The sequence below is a fragment of the Chiloscyllium plagiosum genome, chromosome 4 (assembly GCF_004010195.1).
Source record: "Chiloscyllium plagiosum isolate BGI_BamShark_2017 chromosome 4, ASM401019v2, whole genome shotgun sequence".
Lineage (NCBI taxonomy): Eukaryota > Metazoa > Chordata > Chondrichthyes > Orectolobiformes > Hemiscylliidae > Chiloscyllium > Chiloscyllium plagiosum.
In genome coordinates this window covers 1,760,593-1,787,822 of record NC_057713.1, presented here as the reverse complement: position 1 = coordinate 1,787,822, position 27,230 = coordinate 1,760,593, and the positions used below count along the sequence as shown (strand labels likewise).

Genomic DNA, 27,230 nt, shown 5'->3' with positions numbered 1-27,230 from the left:
AAACACTATATAGTACAAACAGGAAGACAGCTAACAATCCGCATCCATGAACATCAACTAGCCATGAAACGACACGACCAGCTATCCTTAGGAGCCACACACGCAGACAACACGGAACACAAATTTGACTGGGGCAACACTACTATCATAGGGCAAGCCAGACAGAGAACAGCCAGGGAATTCCTAGAGGCATGGCATTCATCCACAAACTCCATCAACAAACACATCGACCTGGACCCAATATACCAACCACTACAGCGGACAGCTGAAACTGACAACCGGAAGCGGCAGGGACAGACCACTATAAACACCGGAGGAAACATCAAAGAAGCGCTTCGCAGGAGGCTCCCAAGCACTGATGATGTCGCCTAGCCAGGGGACGAAACGTTTGCAACAAAAACTTCCAGCTCGGCGAACAGAACCACAACAACGAGCATCCGAGCTACAAATCTTCGCACAAACCTTTAATCAGATCCCCCCTCAGCCTCCTTTGTTCTAAGGAAAACAAACGCAGCCTATCCAGTCTCTCCACATAACTGAGACTTTTCATCCCAGGCAACATCCTGGTGAATTTGCTCTGCATCCTCTCCAGTGCAATCACCTTCTTCTCAGTGTGGTAACCAGAACAGCACAGTGGAATTCCAATGTTTTATAAAGATGTAACAAGATTTCCTTGGTGCTATATTCTATGCCCCAGCAAATAAAGGCAAACATTCCTATGCCTTCTTCACCATCCTTCGGGTATCTATGGACTTGGACACCAAGGTCCTTTGTCCCAGAGTACTCCTTACCTTTTTTTTTAATATATATTCTTTATTAGACCTCCCAAAATGCATCATCTCACACTTACAGGGAGTAAGTTCCATCTGCCATTGCTCTGCCCAATTTACCAGGTGATCAATATCAGAATGTAGCTTGAGACCATTTTCCTCATTATCAACAACACCAATTTTCATCATCTGCAAAATTACTAATTATTCCTTCTACATTCACATTTAAATCAAATATATATAACAAACAGCAAGGGCCCCAGCACCAATCTTTGTGGTACACCAATGGTCATCAGCTTCCAATCACAAAATTAAGCCAATTTGATCCAGTTTGCCAATTTGTCTTGAATCCAGTGGGAGCTTACCTTTTAGATAAGTCTTCCATGTGGGTCCTTGACAAAGGCCTTACTGAAGTCCATGTGAATCACATCAACTGCACTACCCTCATCAATATCTTGAGTCATCTTTTCAAAAACACATTTAAATTAGCCAGACAGGATCTCCCTCTAACAAATCTGTGCTGACTATCCCCGATCAATCCCTGCACTTCCAAGTGTTGATTAATCCTGTCTCTCTGAATTTTTCCCCAATAGTTTCCCCACCACTGACATCAGACGAACTGGTCTGTAATTACCTGCCTAATCTCTGTTGCGTTTCTTGAACAAAGGAACCACAGCAGCCATCTTCCAGTCACCTGCAGCCAGTGAAGCACTAAATATCCCGTCAGGACCCCAGCAATCTCCTCCTTTGCCTCCCATAGCAGCCTGGGATACAAATCCTGGGGATTTATGCACCCATGGAAGATATAGAATGTGGGGAAACAGATGGTGACATATTGAAAAAATATTTGTATTACAGAGGAGGAAGTGCTGGATGTCTTGAAATGCATAAAAGTGGATAAATTCCCAGGACCTGATCAGCTGTACCCTTGAACACAGTGGGAAGCTAGTGAAGTGATTGCTGGGCCCCTTGCTGAGATATTTGTATCATCGTTGGTTACAGGTGAGGTGCCAGAAGACTGAAGGTTGGCTAACATGGTACCATTATTTAAGAAGGGCGGTTTGGCCAAGCCAGGGAACTATAGACCAGTGAGCCAGTGGACAAGTTGTGGTGGGCAAGTTGTTGGAGGGAATTCTGATGGACAGGATTTACACACATTTGGAAAGGCAAGGACTGATTAGGTATAGTCAACATGGCTTTGTGCATGGGAAATCATGTCTCACAAACTTGATTGAATTTTTAAAAAAAGTAACAGAGAGGATTGATGAGGGCAGAGTGGTGGACATGATCTATATGGATTCTGGATTAGTGGTGCTGGAAGAGCACAGCAGTTCAGGCAGCAGACTAATGATCTATATGGACTTCAGTAAGGCATTCGACAAGGTTCCCGCCAGGGGACTGGCTAGCAAGGTTAGATCTCATGGAATACAGGGACAACTAGCCAGTTGGATACAGAACTGGCTCAAAAGGTAGAAGACAGAGGGTGGTGATGGAGGGCTGTTTTTCAGACTGGAGACCTGTGACCATTGGTGTGCTACAAGGATCGGTGCTGGGTTCACTACGTTTCATTATTTATATCAGTGACTTGGATACGAACATAGGAGGTTTGGTTAGTAAATTTACAGAAGACACCAAAATTGGAGGTGTAGTAGAGAGCGAAGAACACTACAACGGGATCTTGATCGATGGGCCAATGGGCTGAGAAGTGGCAGATGGAGTTTAATTTAGATAAATGCGAGGTGCTGCATTTTGGGAAAGCAAATCTGAACAAGATTTATACACTAAATGGTAAGGTCTTAGAGAGTGTTGCTGAACAAAGAGACCTTGGAGTGCCGGTTCATAGTTCCTTGAATGTAGAGTCGCAGGTAGATAGGATAGTGAAGAAGGCATTTGGTATGCTTTCCTATATCGGTCAGAGCATTGAGCACTGGAGTTAGGAGGTCATGTTGCGGCTGTACAGGATGTTGGTTCGGCCACTTTTGGGATATTTCATGCAATTCTGGTCTCCTTCCTATCGGAAGGATGTTGTGAAACTTGAAAGGGTTCAGAAAAGATTTATAAGAATGTTACCAGGGTTGGAAGATTTGAGCTATTGGGAGGGGCTGAACAGGCTGGGGCTATTTTCCCTGAAGCGTTGAAGGCTGAGGGGTTACCTTATAGAGGTTTATAAAATCATGAGGGGCAAAAATGGTATAAATAGACAGTCTTTTCCCTGGGGTGGGGGAGTCCAGAATTAGAGGACATAGGTTTAGGGTGAGAGAGGAGTGATATAAAAGGGACCTAAGGGGCAACTTTTTCACGCAGATGGTGATGTGTGTATGGAATGAGTTGCCAGAGGAAGTGGCGGAGGCTGGTACAATTGCAACATTTAAAAAGCATCTGGATGGGTATATGAATAGACAGGGTTTAGAGGGATATGGGCCAAATGCTACCAAATGGGACTAGATTAGGTTGGGATATCTGGTTGGCATGGATGAATTGGACCAAAGGGTCTGTTTCCATGTTGTACATGTCTATGACTTGATGACTCTTTATGCCTGTTAAAACACTTAATACCTCCTCCTTATTAATCTTAACATGTTCTAGAACCTCATCATCCCAACTGAAACCCCCTGCTACAATATCTTCCCCTGGGTGAACACAGATGAGAAGTATTCGCTTCAGACCTCACCCATGTTGACTGGCTCCACATACAGGTTGCCCCTTTGGTCTCCCAGTAGGTCCCATCCTTTCCTTGGTAATCCCCTTCTCAGGGTAGTGTCCTAGGTTCAACCATCTTCAGCTGGTTCATCAATGACCTTCCTTCCATCATAAGGTCAGAAGTAGGATGTTCACCGATGACTGCACAACATTCAGCACCATTCGTGAGTCCTCAGATACTGAAGCGGTCCATGTTCAAATAAAACAAGATCTGGACAATATCCAGGCTTGGGCTAACAATTGGCAAGTAATATTTGCACCACAAAATGACCATCACCAACAAGAGACAATCTAACTACTGCCCCTTGACATTTTATGGTGGTACCATCACTGATTCCCCCACTATCAACATCCTGGGAGTTATCATTGATCAGAAACTTAACTGGACTCACCACATAAACAGTGGCTAGAAAATCAAATCTGAGGTGAGGAATACTGTGGCAAGTAACTCATTTCCTGACTCCCCAAAGCCTGTCCACCATCTAAGGCACAAGTCAGGAGGGGGATGGAATGCTCCCCACTTGCCTGGATGAGTGCAGCTCCAATAACGCTCAAGAAGCTTGACATCATCCAGAACAAAGCAGCCTGCTTGATTGGTACCACAAGCATCCACTCCCTCTACCACTGATACTCAGTAGCAGCAGTGTGTACTACAGAAATTCACCAAAGATCCTCAGATAGCACCTTCCAAACCCATGACCACCTCCATCTTGAAGGAGGAGGGCAGCAGATGTATGGAAACACCACCACCTTCATGTTCCCCTCCAAGCCACTCACCATCCAGATTTGGAAATATATCGCTGTTCCTTCACTGTTGCTGAATCAAAATCCTGGAATTCTCACCCCAAGCGGACTGCAGCGGTTCGATAAGGCAGCTCACCACCACCTTCTCAAGGGCAACTCAGGTTGGGCAATAAATGCTGGCCAGCCAGTGATGCCCATCCCATAAAAATGAGTAAAATATAAACTCTTAATATATGGATTAAATACTTAGGGGTATTCTTTAATTCTATCTGCCAAAGATATTTCATGGTCTCCCTTTACCCTCAGTTACCTTTTTAAGCCACCCTCTAAACCATCTATTGTTTTGAAGGGCCTTCCCTATTTATAATGCCAAGTACCAACATATATTTCCTTCTTTTTCTTTATCAAACAGTCAATATAAAGTCACACAGCACAGAAACAGACCCTTTGGTCCAACCAGTCCATGCTGAACATAATTCCTCTCTTGACATCCAGGTTTCCTTGGAGTTGCTGACCTTGCCCTTCATTCCTATAGGAACACCCCAGCCCTGAATTCTCACTGTACTACTTTTAAAAGATTTCCACATTCCAAATGTAGCTTTACCTGCAAGTAGCTGCTCCCAGTTTATGTTTGCTCGATCCTGTCAAATGATATTGAAATTGGTCTTTCCCAATTTAGACACTTAACTTCTGCACTATCCTTATCTCTTCCTGCCCCCGCTATAATAGAACTATCTATGTATCGGCACAAATAATTCTTCTGGATACAGTTTATAACTCCCGCCCTGTCTAAAATTAAGGCAGAACATACAACAATACAGGACAGTACAGACCCTTCAGCCCTTGATGTTGTGCTAAACTTTTATCCCACTCTAAGATATATTAGTATATAGTTCCTCTCTCTCTGACTGTTATGAGGCCTATCATTTAATTTTTAAAAAATTTCTAAGCTCTACTCAGCTGGAATTGAAAATTCTCATTTGAAAAACCTTCTAGGACATCCTCCCTCATTACTGCAATGATAGTTTCATTTATCAATATACAATGCCAACCACTTCTCATATTTCTCTCCTCTCCTCTCCTCTCCTCTCCTCTCCTCTCCTCTCCTCTCCTCTCCTCTCCTCTCCTCTCCTCTCCTCTCCTCTCCTCTCCTCTCCTCTCCTCTCCTCTCCTCTCCTCTCCTCTCCTCTCCTCTCCTCTCCTCTCCTCTCCTCTCCTCTCCTCTCCTCTCCTCTCCTCTCCTCTCCTCTCCTCTCCTCTCCTCTCCTCTCCTCTCCTCTCCTCTCCTCTCCTCTCCTCTCCTCTCCTCTCCTCTCCTCTCCTCTCCTCTCCTCTCCTCTCCTCTCCTCTCCTCTCCTCTCCTCTCCTCTCCTCTCCTCTCCTCTCCTCTCCTCTCCTCTCCTCTCCTCTCCTCTCCTCTCCTCTCCTCTCCTCTCCTCTCCTCTCCTCTCCTCTCCTCTCCTCTCCTCTCCTCTCCTCTCCTCTCCTCTCCTCTCCTCTCCTCTCCTCTCCTCTCCTCTCCTCTCCTCTCCTCTCCTCTCCTCTCCTCTCCTCTCCTCTCCTCTCCATGCCTGAAACGTCTATAACCTGGAATGTTCAGCTGCCAATCCTGTCGTTCTTGCAACCATGTCTCGGTGATTGCAACAATATCATATCCCCACATACTAATTAATACTCTAAATTCATCCCCCTATCAGTCAAGTTCCTTGAATTAAAATAGATACAGTTTGGCTTTCTGGTCTTCCAATTTGCCTTGTCCAGTCCATGTTTTATCTGCCGATGGGACTATCCTGACATTCCTTCTTTATCTGACTGAACATTGCTCAAGACTTTCCACCTATTCTGTGCCTCACCTCCTGTCAAATTAATTTACAAGAGTAGAGGTAGCTTTTCACTTAATCTAACCCCATTCTGTCCCTGTCCTGGGAGTATTTGTTTGGGACAACGTACAGAGAGCTTTACTCTATATTTAACCCTGACTGTACCTGTCCTGACAGTATTCAATGGGGACCGCTTCAAGGTAGCTTTACTTTCACTTTAAAAGATAGAAGGAGAATTACTCTGTACAGCAAGCTCTCATTACTTAACATTGTGATACTCAACATCATATTTTTATAGCAACATCATGTTATTGTTGCTATTCACTGAGAGCCCCACATTTTGTTTTAAGAATCCCTGCACTGCAAAATAGGTCATTCGGCCCAACAAGTCCACATCGATCCTCCGACAAGTAACCTACCCAGACCCATTCCCCTACTGACAAATGCAACTAACCTACATATCCTTGAACACTATAGGCAACTTAGTATGAGTAATTCACTGAACCTGCACATCTTTGGATTGTGGGAGGAAACCAGAGTACCTGGAGTAAACCCACACAGACCACAGAGAGAACGTGCAAAATCGAAACTGACAGTCACCCGAGGTTGGAATCGAACCTGGGTCCCTGGTGCTGTGAGGCAGCAGTGCTAACCACTGAGCCACCATGCCACCACAGGGTGTTGTTGTGTTGAGATTATTAACTTCCCTCTGCACTGGGCATTCCTGGAGAATTTGTCCTGCAAAACACAGCTTCAGTTACACAATGGGGAGCAGCCAATCATTGGAGGAAAGTCATGAGTTGCAAAGCGATTCTTCCATAAAACCCATATTTCGAGGAATCAATTAACAATATTAAGTAAGGTTTTTCTGTGTAATTTATTAAGCAAGAAACTATGGGTGATTTTACCCCCTCCCCACTTTGGAGGCACAATTTCTAATCACAGTACACCTCAAGAGTCCTTGCCACTGATCCAGCTCTCAGAGTGAACAGGATGTCTGACACTCCTGTTTACATCTCAGAGTCACAGAAATGTACAGCACAGAAACAGACCCTTTGGTCCAATTCATTCATGCCGACCAGATATTCTAAATTAATCTAGTCCCATTTGCTAGCACCTGGCCTATACCTCTCTAAACCTTTCCTGTTCACATACCCATCCAGATGTCTTTTAAATGTTGTCATTGTACCAGCCTCCACCACTTCCACTGGCAGCTGATTCCATACATACACCATCCACTGTGCGAAAACGTTGCCCCTTAGGTCTCTTTTATATCTTTCCCTTCTCACCCTAAACCTATGCCCTCTAGTTCTGGACTCCCCCACCCCAGGGAAAAGATCTTCCTATCCATGTCCTTCATGATTTTATAAACCTCTATAAAGGTCACCGATACTCCAGGGAAAACAGCCCCAGCCTGTTCAGCCTCTCCCTGTAGCTCAAATCCTCCAACCCTGGCAACATCCTTGTAAATCTTTTCTGAACCCTTTCAAGTTTCACAACATCCTTTTGGTAGGAAGGAAATCAGAATTGCACACAATATTCCAAAAATGACATAATCAATGTCCTGTACAGCTATAACATGACCTCCCAACTCCTACAGTATACTTAATGCTCTGACCAATAAAGAAAAGCATACCAAACACCTTCACTATTCTGTCTACCTGCAACTCCACTTTGGAGAAACTATGAACCTGCACTCCAAGGTCTCTTTGTTCAGCAACGCTCCCCAGGACCTCATCATTAAGAGTATAATTCCTGCCCTGATTTGACTTTCCAAAATGCAGCACCTTACATTTATCTAAAGTAAACTCCATCTGCCACTCCTCAGCATATTATCCCATATGATCAAGATCCCATTATAATCTAAGGTAAATTTCTTCGCTGTCCACTACACCTCCAATTTTGGTGTCATCTGTAAACTTATTAACTATACCTCCTATGTTCACAACCAAATTGTTTATTCTAATGACGAAAAGCAGTCGACTCAGCATCGATCCTTGTGGCACAGGCCTCCAGTCTGAAAAGCAATCCTTACCACCACCCTCTGTCTTCTATCTTCAAGCCAGTTCTGTATCCAAATGGCTAGTTGTTCCTGTATTCCATGAGATCTAACCTTGCTAACCAGTTGTCAATCAGGGCTCCCTGACTGGATCAGATTAACTCATTTGGCTCTCACTGACCTGAAATCAATGTTGTCGAATTGCACCTGTCCAACCAGGACATGCGATGGGATCTGGAATCCCCCTTGAATTGGGATGTTCGATTGCAATGTCAGGAACTCAAACACACGGCTTCCTGAGCTTATCCCACGAATGACCTGGTGAAGAAAGAAAGAGATACGGGTTATTCAGTCAGGAAGGATACCAGTGGGCAGGTTCGCACACATGCAAGCACACCTGATAGTTACAAGCATTGGCAATGATGCTGGTGGGACTGGGGGAATGATTGGGAGCAATGGCAGTGTTCAGGGACTTTGGGAGGGGGAATGATTTGCGGTTCCGTAGGCAGGTGCTGAGGAAGGAGATGTGGCTGTGCGGTTCCGTAGGCAGGGATAGAGAAGAAGGTTGTGTGTTGGGGTGACAGCAGAGGGCTGATGGGTGAGTTAAGTTGGAGAGGCTGGCTGGGATTAGAATGGAGTAAAGATGATGAGGGACAGGTGGGGCTGGTGTGGGATGGAGATGGACCAAGGGCTTCTATCTAGGTATTGCATCATGATGAGGCAGAATGTGCTATGGGTGTGCTTGTATTTGCAAGGGGGCTGGGGAAGATAATGGTTTACTGGGCACATGATGATTGTAGATTTAAGGACTCACCTGTCCAAGTGTGATGGAGATATTCGCCAAAGACCTGTAGCAGTGCAGAAAGAAATCATTACTTGACCAAGTCAGATAAATAAAGATATTAGGGCAGAGGTTTGGATATACCCAGTGAAAATACCACAGCTAAGAATTTGGAGCGGATTTGTCATGAGCGCTGAAATCTCTCATTGATATCACCATAGGTCAGGAACAGGGACCCAGAGCTTACTTCTCATTTCCCGCCCAACTCTGTTTATTGTGTTTTAGGTAGAGGCCACACCCATTAACCAAATGGAGCTGGACTTGGTAGAGCACAGTAGTGGCAGATAAAATCATGACCTTAGATTAACCAAATGGTCTATTGTAAATTTAACCTGCAGAGCATCTTTCATCAGTTCTTCAGTGGAGTCTTATCTAAGACATGGATACAGTTTCAAAAGAGCTCCCTCTACTCTTTTAAATGGAAAGTAAAGCTCCCTCGACACTGAAACAACTCCAACACCAGCCACCCTTTACTTAGAGAGTCCTTGACACTGATCCAGCTCCCAGAGTAGTCAGAACCTCTGATACTCTTGTTTATATGTCAGCCAGGGCTCCCTGATTGGACTAGATTAACCACCTCAGTCAAGGAACTCATTCTATGAGGTCCACCTGGTTGACCTCGTTACAATCACTACAGACACTGTTCCCATCAAACACCCCCCAGGTCAGGGACAGCATGAGGTTACACAAAGTCAGGCTTCCTCTGCATTGTCGCCATCAAACATTCCCAGGACAGGGATGTAGAGGGTTTGGATACAGAGTAAAGCTTTCCCTACAATGTTCACGTTAAACATTCTCAGAGCAGATACAGCACAGTCTGAGATACAAAGTAAAGCTCCCACCAGTCTGGGACCGCAGTTGAACAGATAAAACAGACTCTTCCACTCAGACCAAGTTATTGGTTTGAATCCAGGCCCCTGAGGAAGAAAGAAGCCTGCAATCATGCTCTGGTTATGGAAAATAGGAAACATTAATTCATGCCTGTCTCTCTAAGATCAACTCAGCTAGTTTCACTTTCACTCCCTTTTCCTGGAACTCTGCAATGTTTCCCTCATCAGATCATAGTCCAATTCTCATTCTAAGGTCATGATTTTATCTGCCACTACTGTGCTCTAAAGCAGTCTATTCCAGATCTTAACCATTTGCTGTTCATAGAATTCATCATGTCATCATTACTTATTTTGACAATCACCTTAAATCAGTGCCCTCTGGTTCTCAATCCTTTTGTCAAAAAGGATGGCTCTTTCCACCTACTCATTCAGACTCCTCTTGCTTCCAAATGTCTCTTCAAGTTTCCTCTCAACTTTCTCTCTTCCACTGAAACCCATCCAAGCTTCTCCAATCTATCCAGATAAACAAGGACCTTCTTACTTGTAAACATTCTGATAAATCTTTTCTGCATCCTATCCAATTCTTCCTCAAGCACATGCTGAGAATGAGCCACTATATTCCAGCTGAAGCTAAATCAGCGTTTTACACTGGCTTAACACAGAACTTCCTTGCTTTTGAATTTATTGTTGCAAAATCCAGGATTCCAAATCCTACTTAGACCACTTTCTCAGCCTGTCCTGTCACCGACAATGATCTATGCACATATACCCGGTGCCTCTGCTCTGGCACCCTCTCTCCTTTATAAAGCTATGCTTTACTTTACATTGTCTCTTCAGGTTTTCCCTGTCAAAATACACACTTCTTTCCATTACATTTCATCTGTCACTTGTCTGCATATTTCAACAGCTTGTCCATGTCCATTTGATATTTACCTAGTTTATGCTTTACATATTTTGCTCTAATTTTTAGCCTAGGAATTAAAGTTTAACAGCAGAAAAATATGATAAATGCAACTGAAGCAACTTGTAGTCCAGTGCATTTAAAAGGAGAGTGCCATGTTGCTTTAAGAGCAAAACAGCTAGTAAACTAAAACAAATGGAATTCTGGATTTGCGAGTGTGTCACAACACCTGAAACAAATAACAAGTCAGAACCTTATAGTGTAATGCTCCTACCTCAGGGCCAGCAGACCCAGGTCCAAGACCCATCTACTCCCTAACCAGGCCATTAGGGCTTCAGGAGACGAACCAGGAGGTAATAGCTCCTTGCTATGGAAGAAGGGCTAAAAGGAACACTTGAGAGCTACTGACAGTACAGTGTGTCTTTCTCCCTTGTGGTAGCGCACCTTGAGTAGACATAACCCATCTCCCTGTAAAATATAGTGTCTTGTTCCATTTACCTATCAATGTAATTCCAACTTAGCTGGACCAGATCAATTTCACTGATTGACACCAGACCTTCACTAGCTGTTTTTAAACTTTAGTCTGCTCTGAATAATTTTCCACAGCGAATCTAAACCTCATGATACAATGATCACAAGTCCTTAAATGTAACAAATAATTGATCCACCTCACTCCACAGAATTGGTCCAGCAATATTTTCTTTCTGATAGAACCAGACACGTCGATCTAAGTTTTCTGATTATACTTCAGAAACTCTTACCCTCACTGCCCTTTACAAGGTTCCCATCTCAGTCAATACTATTGCCTCTTCTGAAAACACTGACACTCACCCTTTTTTGCTTGAACTGCATTGGAACTGAGGCCCAATCCAGTGACAACAAAGTATCGTAGTAATCCTGAGGCCTAGGCTATTGTTCTAGGGACTGGGGTTCACAGCCCACCACGGCAGCTGTGGAACTTAAATTCAGAAATAAATCTGCAACTTCCAGCCAGAACCATCAATGGCACCATGAAGCTACCATCAATTATTGTGAATACCCACCTGGTCTACTATTATCCTTTACAGGAGGATGTCTGCCATCCTTCCCCGGTCTGGCGAAATGTGAGACCCACCGAAACGCGGTCAACTTTTAACTACCCTCTGAAATGGCCTAACAAGCCATTTAAAATTGTCCAGAGGTAACATACAGCTCAAGGGTAATCAGAGATGGGCAACAAATGCTGCCCTTGCCAGTGACACCCACATCAAATAAAAGACTAAAGTCAACAAAATTACCCACTGCCCTGAAATTCCCATTTGTTAATGGAATCACTTGGTCTGCTCACCTCTATAGACAGCAGGCACTGTGACAACCCACCCTCCTTGTCCAATGCCCCCTAACCAACTGACCTCTGCACAGTCTGTGTAGCCACCAGGAAGGACATCAAATCTCCAGCTCGCAGCTGCTCCTTCGCCAGCATCATTCCACTGACACAGATGGTACCCAGCACTACGCCTGCAAGGGGTAGGCATATTTATTATGTTACCACAATCAACAGACTTATATCTGCAACAAACATCAACAACTCGTATCAAATCAGTGCTTTTAACCTGAAATGTCACTAACAGTTTTTCTCTTCACAGATGCTGCCCAACAGGTTGTAAATTGCCAGCATTTTCAGTATTAATTTTATATGGAAGAGCGGAATTGTACCTTTGTAATCTCTTCCAGACTACTTTTAATCTGTAATCCATCCAGGTGTGGACTTTTATCCCTTCTAAATTAATTAGTTTGTTAATGATTATTCCCCTTCCCAACAATCTATGTCCAAGTATCTTTTTTTGATTGTTCCTTCTAATTTCATGTCCACTTTTGTTAGTCTCCCTGTAATTTCTGAGGCAAAGTAATTGCTCATGACATAGAATTTGTTGTAGAGTAGTGGGCAGCACTCCGAGTCATGAGGTTATTGGTTCAAAGCCCATTCCAGGATGTGACCCAGGGTGCAGTGCTGCACTGTCAGAGATACCTGTCTTTCGTACAAGCCATTAAACTGAGGCCTCTGCTGCCTGGTCAGATACATGGAAAAAATCCTGGGATTCAAATTGGAAGGAGAGCAGGAGAGACATTACCAACATCACCAAAAAAAATTATCCACATATTCTCACATTGTGGTCTTTCCCACATTCCAACAGTGACTATACTTCATTAGTCAAAGCATTTTGAGACGTCTGGGGACACGAAAAGTGCTACATAAATGGGAGTCTTCTGTTCTTTTCTTTATTAATATTCCTGCCATTGAACTGTCGAAAAAGCTGACCTTTTTAGGGCAGACTTCTACCTTGATTTTTCTTTGGTCATCTATGTTTCTATGGATTATGATTTCCTTCCATATCCCTTGCCCAGCTGTCTGCCTCCTCTTTCTCACTGTCTGTCAAATTCTAATGGCGTGGTCTTTACAGCCCTACACACACAACTCACCCCCACAATCACCCCACCCCCAACCCACCTCAGCACCCCCACTCTTTACCCCACTCTCCACCCCAGACGTACTTTTGGGCGACACAAAGAGAATAGATAGCAGGAGAGTACCTCATGGTCTTGCTCCCACTGACTTGATGCCCGAGTATGTTAGACCAGCGGAGTGTTGACATCAACATCCAGCTACCATTTATTACAAATTCACAAGCAGTTGAGCTTGTTAACAAACTAAACGCCAACACGATAATATAGTTGGCATGTGTAGGCTCTTGTGATGCAGTGGTAGTGTCCCTATCTCTGGGTCAGAGGCCTGTTTTCAAAGCCCACCTGCTCCAGAAGTATGCCAAAATTTGTCTGAACTGGTCAATTAAAAATATCAACAACTAAGTGCTGGAGAAACATGACAGGTCTGGCAGCATCTGTAGAGAGATAAACAGAGAGAATGTTTCAAGTTCAGTGACCTTTCATCAGAAGTTGGGACACTATAGCCACGGTCTATCGAGGGATAAAGAATGACATTGCTCACTGCCAGCAGCAGCACGCTATTGTGGGGTGTCCTTGTTGAGTATCAATCAGGTGTGACACGGACTTTGCTTCCAAGAAAGGGATGATGAGAAATAACCCTCCACCCCCTGAAAACTGATGCCTTTCCTCAGTCTTGTTCCACACCCACTCTCTCAATAGCTGTTTCTGATACACAGAGGCATTCGGTCTCTCTCTTTCTGCATGTTTTGCAATCTCTCTCTTCTCGTTCTTTCTCTTTCCCCTGTTGAGGTGAGTAAAATGCCAGTCACTTACAGTTTAATGAAAAGTTGGATAATCCCTGGAAGATGCCAATTCCGAATCCCAGGATCTGACTCATGCTGCTGGCTTCATCCACCTCTTGAGAGAAAAAACTGCCAACACATAAATAATATCAGCTGTCTGATCATCAGCTCCAACAATAATGGTTACATTTCTGGACTAGTAATCCAGGGGCCATGATTACTGACTTGGATGTACAACTTCAAATCTCACCATGGCAACTGGGAAATTTAAATCCAATTTAATAAGCCTGAAGTATTGCTAGTCTAAGTAATAGTGGCCATATCAACTACCATCAGTTGAAAACCAGAAGAACTGCAGATGCTACAAACCAGAAACCAAAGCAGAAGTTGCTGGAAAAGCTCAGCAGGTCAGGCATCATCTGTGAATAGAAATCAAAGCTAATGTTTCGGATCCGGTCCGGTGACCCTTCCTCAGAACTACCGTCAGCCCACCTGGTTCAGTGACGAACGAAAGCTACTGTCCTTACATGGTCTGGCCTACATGTGACTTCAGATCCACAGCAACATACTTGCTACCCTCTGAAGTGATCTGGAAATAGTGAAGACTGCAGATGCTGGAGAGTCAGAGTGGGGCTGAAACAAGCACAGCAGGTCAAGCAGTATCAGGGGAGAAGAGGAGTTGATGTTTCAGGTCTGCTCCTTCCACAGGTACTGTGCTGTTTCCAGGTGTGCGTATGTGTACTCTCATTGCAACTCCTGTATGGCCTGTGTGTGTATTCTCATTGGCCATTCCTGTATGGCCCGTGTGTGTGTCTATGTCTGCCAGTTCCTGCACTTTTACAGTGTGCTTAGGTGAATCTGCAACAGCAGTATTCCAGCCCACTGAGAAAGGAGGCGCTTCTACATCTGGTTGGTGCAATGAGGTAGGCCAAGCAGAGCAACTGGCAATGGGAGAACATTTAAGGGATGATGATCATGAGGGTTAAGTGGCTGTGGAAAAGGATGACAAACAATACAGAACAAAACTAATAAGCCAATATCAACATGGTAAGAATGGATCTGGGTTGAATTAATTGAGTTAAATGGGTTTCACAGGAAAAATTACATGGGTTACCTTCAAAGGGGTGGTCCAAACATAGTCAAAAGAGCAAAATCACGCTTGAAAGGGAAAGGTTGCGCAAAGAGCTCCCTGGATTACAAAAATGATAGATATTATGATTTTAAAAAGTATAATAGAAGTATGCTAACGACAGATGTCAAGCAGAAAATATAATTAGAATTGGTCTGAATCTCAAAGGCTAGGTGTTTGGCGGGGGGGGGGGGGAAAGAGAAGGAGTGAAAAGGAACTAAGAGAAGCAAAGAGGGAGTATAACAAGAGACTGGCAGCTAACATAAAAGAGAATTTCAAAATCTTCTTCAGGCATACAAACAGTAAAAGGGTGGTCATGGGAGGAGTGGGACCAAAACAGACATTTACACATGGAAGCTGTGTTAAATAAATGTTTGCATCCAACTTTACCAGAGAGGAAGATGCTGACCAGGCCACAATGGGAGATAATGCAGTCACTATAAGAGTTTAAAATCTACAGGATAAGATATTGATTGGCTAGTTGTACTTCAACCGGACAAGATTTTGGATTTCAATCATAACATCATTCAGATGAGACAATTTCGCCCATCAAGCCTATACAGTCAAAACTATGCTAAATCCAGCACTAGATCCATAGTTTGAATGTTATGACATTTTCAAGTGGTTAAACATGTATCTTTAAAGAATGTGAGGTTACCCACCTCAAATACCCTCCCAGGCAATGTGTTCCAGAACCCTACCACCCTCTGGATGAGATTGGTAAAAGAAGCAAAAGTGATACAAGGAAAACATTTTGATGCAACAAATGGCTAGGGTTTAGAATGCTGCCTGAAAACTGTACTGGAGGCAGGGTCAAGTCATGTACAGAGGACCTCCAATTTACAAATGTCTGACTTATAAAAGCTTGTACTTATGAACACTCTCTCATACAGGAGTGTAATTTTAAAGGTCCAACACATAAATGTTTCCTGTGCTTATGAAGGACTAAGTTAAGTCCTGCATTGTTCCAAGTTGCTTACAAAGCAACTTGCAAATGGACTCCAGAACAGAAGAGATTTACAAAATTTCAAGATGGAATTAGATGGTTGTTTTGGAAGGAATAATGTGCATGATTATGGAGGGGAGGTGGGAGAACGTTGCTAAATGAGTTGTTCACTGGGGGGAGATAGTAAGAACTGCAGATGCTGGAAAACAGAATTGATAAAAAGTGGAGCTGGAAAAGGACAGGCAGCATCAGAAAATCAGGAAAGTCAACTTGATGAAGGGTCCCAACCCAAAATGTCAACTTGCTTGCTCCTCCGATGCAGCCTAATCTGCTGTGCCTTTCCAGCTCCACTTTTCATTGCCTGCTCACTCGGAGGGATGGTGTAAACACGATGAACCAAGTGTGAGCTGCAGAGAGTGAAACGCTGAGTGTTGAGGTGAGTATGGGAGTTTCAGGGAGAGAGGTATTGCTGTGTTTTATTTCCCTTATTATCCTCACAGGTCCAGTGGGAGCAAGAATAGACCAGATGCAACAGTTCAGAAAATGAGTAGGACCATCAAGTGCAGCTGATTGGTGAACAAGTCATGGTGGACATTTCCAGTTATTATTTTGTAAGTCTTTGTTTAAGCAATGGTAGGGACTTATTTGTTTAGCTTTCTTAAAAAAAAGTCTTCTAAAATGTTGAAACTTGAAAGAGTTCAGTTAGAGCTCCAAGCCATGGTTTGCTCCTCTTGCTCCATGTCGAAGGCTGACCACATTTCCAGTGCCCAAAGCCAGGCTTGCATAGGAAGTGTGTCCAGCTGCAGCTCCTGCAAGCTCAGGTTCCAGAGCTGGAACAGTGGCTGGGGACACTGTAAAGTACCCACGTGTCTGAGAGCATTGTGGACAGCACATTTAGAGAAGTGATCACACTGTGGATAAAGGCACCTGAAGAAGGAAGGGAATGGATAATCACCAGGCAGTCCAACAGAAACAGGCAGGCAGTTCAGAAATCCCCTGGGGTTCCACTCACAAAGTGGTTTTCCATATTGAAGACAGAGGAAAGCATTGGTTCTGACAGCAAGTATACACAAAGCCAAGCTTCTTGGACCACAAGCAGCCTGTCTGTACAGCAGGGAACAAAAAGAGGAAGGGTAATAGTAATAGGGGATTCTGTAGTGAGGGGAATGTATTGATTGTAATGAGGTCAGCCAGCTAGACCTCATAGAATTTGAGTTCCCTGCTTTGATCAGAGTTACAGCCCCAGGGAGCCCTGGCTGACAGATATAAACAGGAGTGTCAGACATCCTGTTCACTCAGAGAGCTGGACCAATATCAAGGATTTTCCATGTCTGAACAAAAGGCGATTTGGTGGTGGGTTACTGGCCTCTGTGGAGTGGTGGGACATGTTCCTGAAGAAACTTGCTTGCAACAGTTGTCTTTGAATTGGGCTAAGCATTTCTGGCATCATGCTGTTATTTGGGAAGACTGTTGTTGAAGACGGGGTCCAGTATGTTGAAAGAATACAATATATTTTCTGGGCAAATGATATTGGGACAGATGAAAAGCAATGATGAATTCTTCTGACAGCTTGTGGAGGTGATTTTTTTTTGGTCATTAGGAGACTAACTTTCCCTGAGGCACCAGATACTAAAACCTTTCAAGATTTAGTTAACGAATATTATGACCCCTGATTTGGAGATGCTATTGTTTTTACTTGACAATTCGAGAACCGGGGAATCTGTATCGGGATTTTTAACTGGGTTAAGTCTATTGGCAGAGGCGTGTGACTTTGGCTTAACTCTTAACGAGCTGAGAGACTAGTTGATATGTGGGATTAATGATATAACCATGCAAAAGCTGAAGTCCAAATGGACATCAAACAGACATTACAACTGGATTTATCAATGGAAATTGCAGCAAGTGGACTATATGAGTTTCAGGGTATTCCAATAGATGTGGACCCCCTCACCAGTCTGACTGAGCTTGGGGAACACCACTTGAGTGAAGGCAATTACACAGCCTCACTCAGGACATATCCTGAACCAACACTGCGCCCCACACACTCCCAGAAACCCGTCCAACCCCTTTACCCACACCCCAGAACCGTGTCCAACTTTCTCTCAGCCCACAGCAAAACTCCAAAACAAAGCCAAGCCTCGGCTAAAGGTTAAAGGTTTCTTCAGGATCTTGGTCGGCAAGCCATCGTAGTTACTGCTATGTGAACTCGAGACAGCAGGGAGTCCAACTAGACCTGAATGGAGTAATGGAAATCATAAGCCAATATCCAGGAGAGTGCATGGAAAGGCCACCTACATCCGATTTGGAATAGTTACATTGGTTCTGATTGTTTAGCAATATCCAATCAAATTAAACCTCTGATTAAATGGTTACCCAGTTCTCATGGAGTTGATACCAGTATGGCTGTTTCAGAGATTACAGAGCCAATCTTTAACAAAATTCGCTGTGGACACCAATCCTTAATTTTGCAAAAGACCTCATCTAGACTGAGAACCTATACCAGGGAACCATTACAGACTAAGGGTGCAACTTCATTTCCGGTGTCTTATGGGAAACAGTTAGTTCAGTTACCATTGACTGTAGTAAAAGGCTTCAGCCCAAGCTTGATGGGGTGAAATTGGCTGAGAAAGATTCACCTAAATTAATTTGACACTTTTCAACCAGAAAATGGCTGCCTGATTGAAGTCCTCATTAAATACCCAGAAGTTCTAGGGATTACTAAAAGGAGCCAAGGCCACCTTGCATGTTCACCAAAAAGCAATTCCATGATTCTGCAAGGACCACCCAGTGGTATTTGCCTTACGGACACAAGTTGAGGCAAAAATCAGGAGGCTGGAAAGCGAGGGAATCATCAAACCAGCCCTGTTTGCAGAATGGGCCAGATGGGCTGGTTCTCCTTTGTGGGGATTTTAAACCCTGTCTACATGTGACATAAACTTAAACTAATAAACTTCCTGAACCCTTAGGTGTATTTGTTCTACAATCTTGAGCCAGAGAACAGACCAGTGAGTCTCACGTCTGTGGTAGGGAAACATAGTTCATTGAAATTTGCATCACATGTAGACAGGGTGGTTAAGGCGTTTAGCATGCTTATTCTCCTTGCTCAGATCTTTGATACAAAGGAATTGTGACATCATGTTGAGTTTGTACAGGACATTAGTGAGGCCTCTTCTGAAATACTGTGTCCAGTTCTGTCACCCTGTTATAGGAACATTATTATTAAGCTGGAAAAAATTCTGAAGGAGAGTACCTATCTCCACTTGGATAGGCAAGGCTTGATCAGACCTGTCAGAGAAAGGTCATGCCTAACAAATTGATTGGTTTTTTTTAAGGTGGTGATCAGGCACGTAAAAGAGGGTAGTGCAGTTGATAAAGTTTATATGGACTTCAGCATAGCCTTTGACAAAGTTCCACATAGGACTTATCAGGAAGACACATGGGATACAGGGTTATTTGATAGAGTGGATTCAACATTCTCTCAATTGTAGGAGACAGAGTGATGACAGAAGGCTGCTTTAATGACTGGAAGTCAGTGTCCAGTAGGGTACACAGGGGTCCGTGCTGGGTCCCCTATTAGTCATCATTTTATATAATTGGCATTGATGACTGTGGGTGGGGGTGATGCCGATTAGTTAGTTTGCAGATCACACAAAGATTGGACGAGTGGTTAACAGTTAAGTTGAATGTCTTGGGCTACAAGAAGATTTGAAAGAGGATTGTGAAATGGGCAGATAACTGTCAGATGTAATTCAATCCTGAAAAGTGTGAGATGATACATGTTGGAAGGAGTAATTTGACAAGAAAGTATTTAATGAATGACATGATACGAGGAAGTTCTGTGGAACAAAGGGACCTTGGTGTGTTTGTCCATCGATCTCTAAAGGTGAAAGGGCATGTTAGCAGGATGGTGAAAAAGGCACATGGGAAACTTGCCTTTATCAATCGAGGCAGAGATTACAAGAGCAGGGAAGTTATGATGCTACCTGGGATGGAAAATGTAAGTTATGAGGGAAGGTTAGTTAGGCTCAGGGTGATTTGATTGAGGTGTACAAGATTGAGGGACATGGATAAAGAGCAGCTATTCTGCTTAGGTAAACAGTCAGTTGCGAAAGGACATGAGTCGCAGAAGGTTTGGCGGGGGGAAGTGGGAGAGAGATTGGAGAATGTGAGGAAGAACATTATTAACCCAGAGGGTGTTGACAGTCCGAAATATACTGCCTGGGAGGTGGTAGATGCCTCACATCATCTAAAAAAATTTCTTTGGATATGTACTTGCTATGTCGTAGCGTTCAAGGCTATGGGCCAAATGCTACTAAATGGGATTAGGTTAAAGGTCAGGTATTTTTCACGTGTCGGTGCAGATTTAATGAGCAGAAGGACTTCTTCTGCACTCTATAATTCTATGATGACCTTCTTCCTCACTAATAATTCCGTGATCCTGTCTGGATTCTGTTGCAACTGTACTTCTGCTACTTACTTAATTTCCAGATCTTCCATTGCAAATGCTTTCACTGTCCGTATGTTTCCCAGTGCTTCATCTGCAAGACATGTTGCCTTGGCAATCTGGAAATAATTTGTTAAAACAGTCCTCAAATGACATTCAGTAAAGTCAGAAACCCACTCCATTCAATGACCTACAGTTTGAAACATGAAGAAATCATCAAGCTCTATTTGTGCCACCAACAGTGTTCAATTAACACTACACTGTCAATTTGGATCCAAGCTAAGATAAAATGCCCACAGTTTATCAATGATTCAGTTCCTTCCACCCCCATTGTTACAGATGCTCTCCATGTAAACATGCTCGGCCAATTAACAGCCACCACTCATTTCTTATTAATGTTAAATACATAAATTAACAATTTTAGCAACTTGATGAATTAGATCATATCAACCACTCCTTAAACAGGTTAACAGAGCGCAAGGTTCATATTGGAAATGGCAAAATGCAACTCTGCTGCAAGAAGAATACACTTTCTAAGACTGAAAACATTACCAACAGTGTGAAGCAAGTTTACTCTGCATTTAAACTGGTCAATTTTATGCTGGATCTATATGATGGAGTTATATTATGTTTAATGCATCGACAACATGACCATAAAAATATGATGACACCATCCAAGCTATGTAAACAGCCTGAGCTCTTAAGGCTGCAGCTGCGGAGAGGGAACAAGTTAACATTCGGCATCCAATGTTTCACTTTCCAAAGATTGTTTCAGACCTGGGGTTCCCAGACATTTTGTTCTTATTTCAAATATCCATCATCTGCAGTATTTTGCTTTCATGTAAAGACCACATCTTTTTATTTCCATTATTTTTGGGCTGAGGTCTTAAAAAGGAAGGTCTTAAACCTAAAGGAACATCATGAAGAGAAGGCTCAGTTTTAAATACAATGTTCACTGAACACTGAGCTGTTCCAACATTGCTTTCCCTTGGAACAGTGAGAACAAAAAGGAGACCTCACAGAGCTGATGTATTCTGAACTATGGGAGAACGGCTTGAGAACATTTTGATTGGTTCCTGACCTGTTGACTATGGCTTTTATGGAAATGTGTAGCAAAGACCTACCTAGTCTGCAAACAGAAAATATCAAAAAAAAGTCACCATCTCTACCAGTAACAGCCAATTGCCTTCCACTCATTTTTATCTAAATCCCCATAGCAGGAGTAAAATGCCTTTAAAGACAGTGAAAACACTAATTCTCAACCAATGAATGAAGAGAGCGTAAGCGTATAAAACGTCTTTATCGACAGCAAAGAACTTAAAAGGAATTTAAAGAAAAACAAAGAAACTCAAATCTTGTGCTCCAGGCTAGGCCTATTGAACCGCGTTTCCCTTATCTATCTTTTTCCACCCTTAATATCCATGTCATAGAGTTATAGAGGTGTACAGCACAGAAACTGACCCTTCAGTCCAACTTGCCCATGCTGACCGGATATCCTAAATTAAGTTAGTCCCAGTTACCAGCATTTGGTCCATTTCCCTCTCAACCCTTCATATACCCAACCTCTTGTCTGTCTGTTCAGGAAGGGGGTAATTTAAGAGCGATAGAGTTTTAGGTATAGAGTGTTATAAGTCAGCAATTCTTATTTCCTGATTGCCATTGGTTAAAGACAATTTTTTAATAATACATAGTTAATTTCTTGTTAAGTACAGAAACTTGAATGCTTTCTTTTAACCTGAGTTTGTAAATCAAGTAAATTGTGGACTTGAGGTATGTAAGTAAATGTTTTCACACTTGTAACCACTCTGGGCATAGTTGTTCCTGATTTCTGGTGCACTACCCTCAGTGGGGTGTGACACAAGAGAGACTCTGCAAAGGAGCTCTCACCTCCACAGATTTCTCCTGAGAAGCCAGGAGCTGGAGGAAAATAGGGATGAGTATCTCCGGACTCTTAAACAGAGTGAATTATCCAGAGGATGATGTCCACATGTGGCAGCTGTCCACAGAGCAGCTTGTAAGAAATATGTGAAACCTGCATAGGAGTTTGAGAATGATAAGTCAGGATTCAGTTAGAAGCACCACTGTATTCAACACCACTGTGCTGAAATGGCAAAAAAAGGAACAGACTTGTTTGTGGGTGTTTTTCTGTGTAATTTAAGCAACTGTTCTTTGTGTCTGCATGCCAGTGCCCAGAAGCGTTTTGATAACCTTCTGTGCTCTGGTCCTGATGAAGGACTTTTGCCTGAAACGTCGATTTCGAAGCTCCTTGGATGCTGACTGAACTGCTGTGCTCTTCCAGCATCACTAATCCAGAATCCTATATGTTTATGTTAGTTAATGTTACGTGGTTCATGTGTGTGTCTCTGTATAAAGTTGTAGCAAAATTGGTCTAAGAACGTCATGATGAAGTGTCTGTTTCAGTTGTTGGAAAGCCTTTGCTTTGTTTGACATTAACGGAACTTCTAGGAGGATTCCTCTGGAAAGGGATAACAAGCTCCGACACTCAGGGGCATTTAAAAAAAAGGTGAAGTCTGTCAATTTCCTCCTTATGGCTGTAAGAGGTTTCTATGAAAGTTTTAAAATTTTTATCCAAAGCAAAAGTATTGTTAAATTCAATGAGTGTTGTGGAGATTGGAACTGTGAGTATGTTTCTAATAGTAATAAATGGATGAAAGTTTTAATGTACTTTTAGGTGCATTGAAATAAGAAGTTGCCTGTCTCAGTTTAATACAATGAAAAGTCAAGCTTTGGTCTATTGCATGGTGTAAAGCTCGCAGACTTCTCTTTATTCGGGCTAAAGAGTACAAGGTCCTTCTTGGGAATTAAATTTGTTACATTTCATGAGCTTGGAATAAAAAAAGTCAAACAGGAATGGTAATTACTCAAGCAAATTTTTCAAGGTACAAGCTCCGGAAACATGATTACAAGCCAGAACGATGATTCCAGCATATTCCGATACGCATGTGGGAATTTTTAGTCTGATTAGAAAATTTACACAGTTTTAGCTTTTTAGAAATTAAAAATAGCAAGTGCTAGAAAAACTCATAGCTCCAGTAGCATCTGTGTGGGGAGGCCCAATATGAATCTTTGTTGGAACAGATTTACCCCAAGAAAGTCTCTAGTTCATGGTGACCATTCAGAGAAAAATCACCCACACTTCCTCCACAAAATGGTGAGGAGACAGTCCTTCAATCACAACCTGATTCTCCCATGGGGTTTACAGCCAGAAGGTTGACTAGGGAACCTGGGAGCAGAAAGCGAGGGAGAGAAACATCCTGTAGTTGGAAGATCAGTCAGCAGTGAGGAAAGTCAGTGAGTCTTGGGGAGGGAGTGCCTTTTGCCAAGTGCCAGAAGCTGAGTTCTTGGGATTAAGAGCCAGGAGTAACTACAGGCAGGATGGTACCTTTTGGCTACTGACCTTTTTTTGTCCTCAACCTGTGATTGAATATTGCTGGCTAGACAAGCATTTATTGCCCATCGCGTGCAGCAATTAACAGTCAACCACATTGCTGTGACCAGACCAGGTAAGGATGGCAGTTTCCTTCCCTAAAGGACATTAGGGAAGGAATGTGGGTGGCACAGTGGGTGGGCGGCACGGTGGCACAGTGGTTAGCACTGCTGCCTCACAGCGCCAGAGACCCGGGTTCAATTCCCGACTCAGGCGACTGACTGTGTGGAGTTTGCACGTTCTCCCCGTGTCTGCGTGGGTTTCCTCCGGGTGCTCCGGTTTCCTCCCATAGTCCAAAGATGTGTAGGTCAGGTGAATTGGCCATGCTAAATTGCCGGTAGTGTTAGGTAAGGGGTAAATGTAGGGGTATGGGTGGGTTGTGCTTTGGCGGGTCAGTGTGGACTTGTTGGGCCGAAGGGCCTGTTTCCACATTGTAATGTAATCTAATTAGTGAACATTTTTCCAACAGTTTCCAGGATTCATGGTCATCATTACATTCTTAACTCCAGACTTTTCAAATTCCACCATCTGCCATGGCAGGATTCAAACCTGGGTCCCTCGAATATTATCTGGGTCTTTGGATTAACAGTTCGGCAATAAAACCACTAAGCCATCTCCTCCTCTTATGAAGGAAAGCCAGAGAAGTAGCTGAAGATTGTTGGGTCCAGAACACCCTCCTGTGGTACTAAGGGCTCTTGTTACAGCAGTGGTTGTGTTTCTATCTCTGGGTTCAAGTCCCCCCTGCTCCAAAAGTAATTAATAACATCTCTGAACAGGGCGATTAGAAATAAATATCCTGAGGAACTCCTGCAGAGATGTCCTGGAGCTGAGATTACCAATCTCCAATAACTGCGACTATCTTCTTTTGTGCTAGAAAGAACTCCAGTTTTGTTTGGGTTCCTTGATGCCTTTGGATTAACAGTTCGGCAATAAAACCACTAAGCCATCTCCTCCCCTTATGAAGGAAAGCCAGAGAAGTAGCTGAAGATTGTTGGGTCCAGAACATCCTCCTGTGGAACTAAGGGCTCTTGTTACAGCAGTGGTTGTGTTTCTCTCTCTGGGTTCAAGTCCCCCCTGCTCCAAAAGTAATTAATAACATCTCTGAACAGGGCGATTAGAAATAAATATCCTGAGGAACTCCTGCAGAGATGTCCTGGAGCTGAGATTACCAATCTCCAATAACTGCGACTATCTTCTTTTGTGCTAGAAAGAACTCCAGTTTTGTTTGGGTTCCTTGATGCCACACTCAGTCAAATGCAGCCTTGATGTCAAGGACAGTCACTCTCTCCTTACCTCTAGAATTCAGCTCCTTTGTCCATGTCTGAACCAAGGTTGTAATGAGGTCAGAAGCCAAGTGGCCCTGGCAGAATGCAAATTAAGCATGAGTGAACAGAAAATTTGTTTGCAACAATTGCTTGATAGCACTGTCAACAACCCCTTTCATCGCGATCGAGAGTAGGCTGATGGAGCAGTAACTGACTGGGTTTGATTTGTCCTGCTTTTTTGTAGACAGGACATTGGTAGGATAGATGCCAGTCTTGTAACTGTACTGGAGGAGCTTGTCAGGGCCCATAGCCTTTGCAGTGCCTTCAGCTATTTTTGATTTCATTAGTATGTGTAATGCTGGGGACCTCTGGAGGAGGCTGAGATGGAACATCTACTGCTTCTGGCTGAAGGTTGTTGTGAATGTTTCAGCCTTATCTTTTGCACTAATGTGCTGGGTTCCATTATGGAGGATGAGGATATTTGTGGAACCACCTCCTCCATTGAGTTGTTTAATTGCCCATCACCATTCACAACTGGATGTGGCAAGATTGCTGGGCTTAATTCTGATCTGTTGGTTGTGGGATTGCTTAGCTCTGTCCATCACTTGCTGCTCATGCTGCTTGGCATGCAAGTAGTCCTGTTTGGTAGCTTCACCGGGTTGACACCACATTTCTTGGTATGCCTGGTGCTGCTCCTGGCATGCCCTCTTGCAGCAGGTTGATACCCTAACTTGTTGGTAATGGTCGAGTGGGGGAGATAAACTGGGCCATGAGGTTACAGACTGTGCTGGAGTAAAATTCTGCTGCTGTTGATCGCCCACAGTGCCTCATGGATGCCCAAACTTGAGTTACTGGTTCGAGGTCTGTTCCCTTTATAAAGGTGATAATGCCACACAATACGGGATGGTATTCCCATGGAGGAAATTCATTTTAACAAAGACAAGTAATACGACCCTCAATGGGCTCATCACCACATTCTTCAGAGAAAACATAGGTGAGTAATAAATATTGGTCTAGCCATCAATATGTACATCTTGAGAAGGAATCAAAAGGAATATCCAATGGTCTCTCCTGTACTTCATTAAACCCAGGTACTGATTTGTAGCAAGTTCCATCCTCCCATTCAATCTGACTGATTCCCTAGTCCCTCAGCTGCATCTTTGAATTTGATTAACCTACTCCCAGTCCCCTTCACTTTGTACTTGCTGAATACTTTGCAAATAATCATACAAACATTCACTCTCTCTAGTTTACCTGTTCCTGTGCCTTTTGGGAAAGTTTCCGAAGGTACGAGCCTATATACGCTCCAGTTCCAACGAGAAATGGCATCACCAGACACATTAGACTCGTTAGCTTTGGCGACACCAAGTAGAGAGAAACCAAACAGCCAATTGTCTGAGTGACACTCTTCAAACCCTAGAGTTCAAATCAGAAAAAGCCAGGCAGTTAAAGCACGAAGTAAGAATGTTCAAATGCTTTGATTCACGGTCCCAATCAAACACCGTCAGGACAGAAACAGCACAGGGTTAGATACAGAAAGCTCCTTCTACACTGTTCCCAGCAAACACTTCCAAGACTGTACAGTATTAGTCCTATGGATAGAGTAAACTGCCTCAGCACTGACCCTCCGACAGTGCGGTGCCCCCTCAGCGCTGAAACTCCAACAGTGCGGTGCTCCCTCTGTAGTAATGAAGTGATAAAATAGGGGTTTAAAAAAAAAAGCAACATTACTTATTGGCAACTTTTATAGAAGATTCCTGCAGCCTCACCTGAGAGATTACCAGTTTGAAGGAGGATTTAAACTCCTGAATGTCGTTAGTTAAGCGGCTCACCATCTGGCCTGTTCGAGTGGCATCAAAGAATGCAATGTCCTGCCTGTGATCACAACAGGAAAGGAAAAGGCCCTTGAACTGAAGCAATTCTTCCAATAAATTAATTCATAAATCCACAGACACTCACAGAAATGACGTTCAGCATAGACCTTGTTGGTGGGTGATGAGGTACCAGTCCCCTGTGGGTGGGGTCGGCCGCTCCCCCATGAGCAGGGCAAATCAACCACGAAGGAGCAGGGTACTCCACTCCCCACCCCACAGGCAGGGGTATTTCGCATCCCAAGGGTTGGAAACTCAGCATTCCGAGGGAGTCGAACTCCATTTCCCAGCTTGT

At 43.5% G+C, this 27,230-nt stretch overlaps 1 protein-coding gene across 2 annotated transcripts in view; it reads right to left on the bottom strand.

The window, feature by feature from the left end:
- The window catches only part of abcb8 (ATP-binding cassette, sub-family B (MDR/TAP), member 8), a 62,661-nt gene that overhangs the window by 12,986 nt on the left and 22,445 nt on the right, over nucleotides 1–27,230 (bottom strand). For both annotated transcript variants that reach the window (XM_043687563.1, XM_043687564.1), the window contains 7 exons: nucleotides 26,834–26,939; nucleotides 26,319–26,480; nucleotides 20,385–20,470; nucleotides 13,864–13,961; nucleotides 11,997–12,102; nucleotides 8,848–8,881; nucleotides 8,215–8,351 (listed from right to left, as the gene is read on the bottom strand). In XM_043687563.1, coding sequence (XP_043543498.1) covers nucleotides 8,215–8,351; nucleotides 8,848–8,881; nucleotides 11,997–12,102; nucleotides 13,864–13,961; nucleotides 20,385–20,470; nucleotides 26,319–26,480; nucleotides 26,834–26,939 — 729 coding nt within the window. The remainder of the gene's footprint in view (nucleotides 1–8,214; nucleotides 8,352–8,847; nucleotides 8,882–11,996; nucleotides 12,103–13,863; nucleotides 13,962–20,384; nucleotides 20,471–26,318; nucleotides 26,481–26,833; nucleotides 26,940–27,230) is intronic.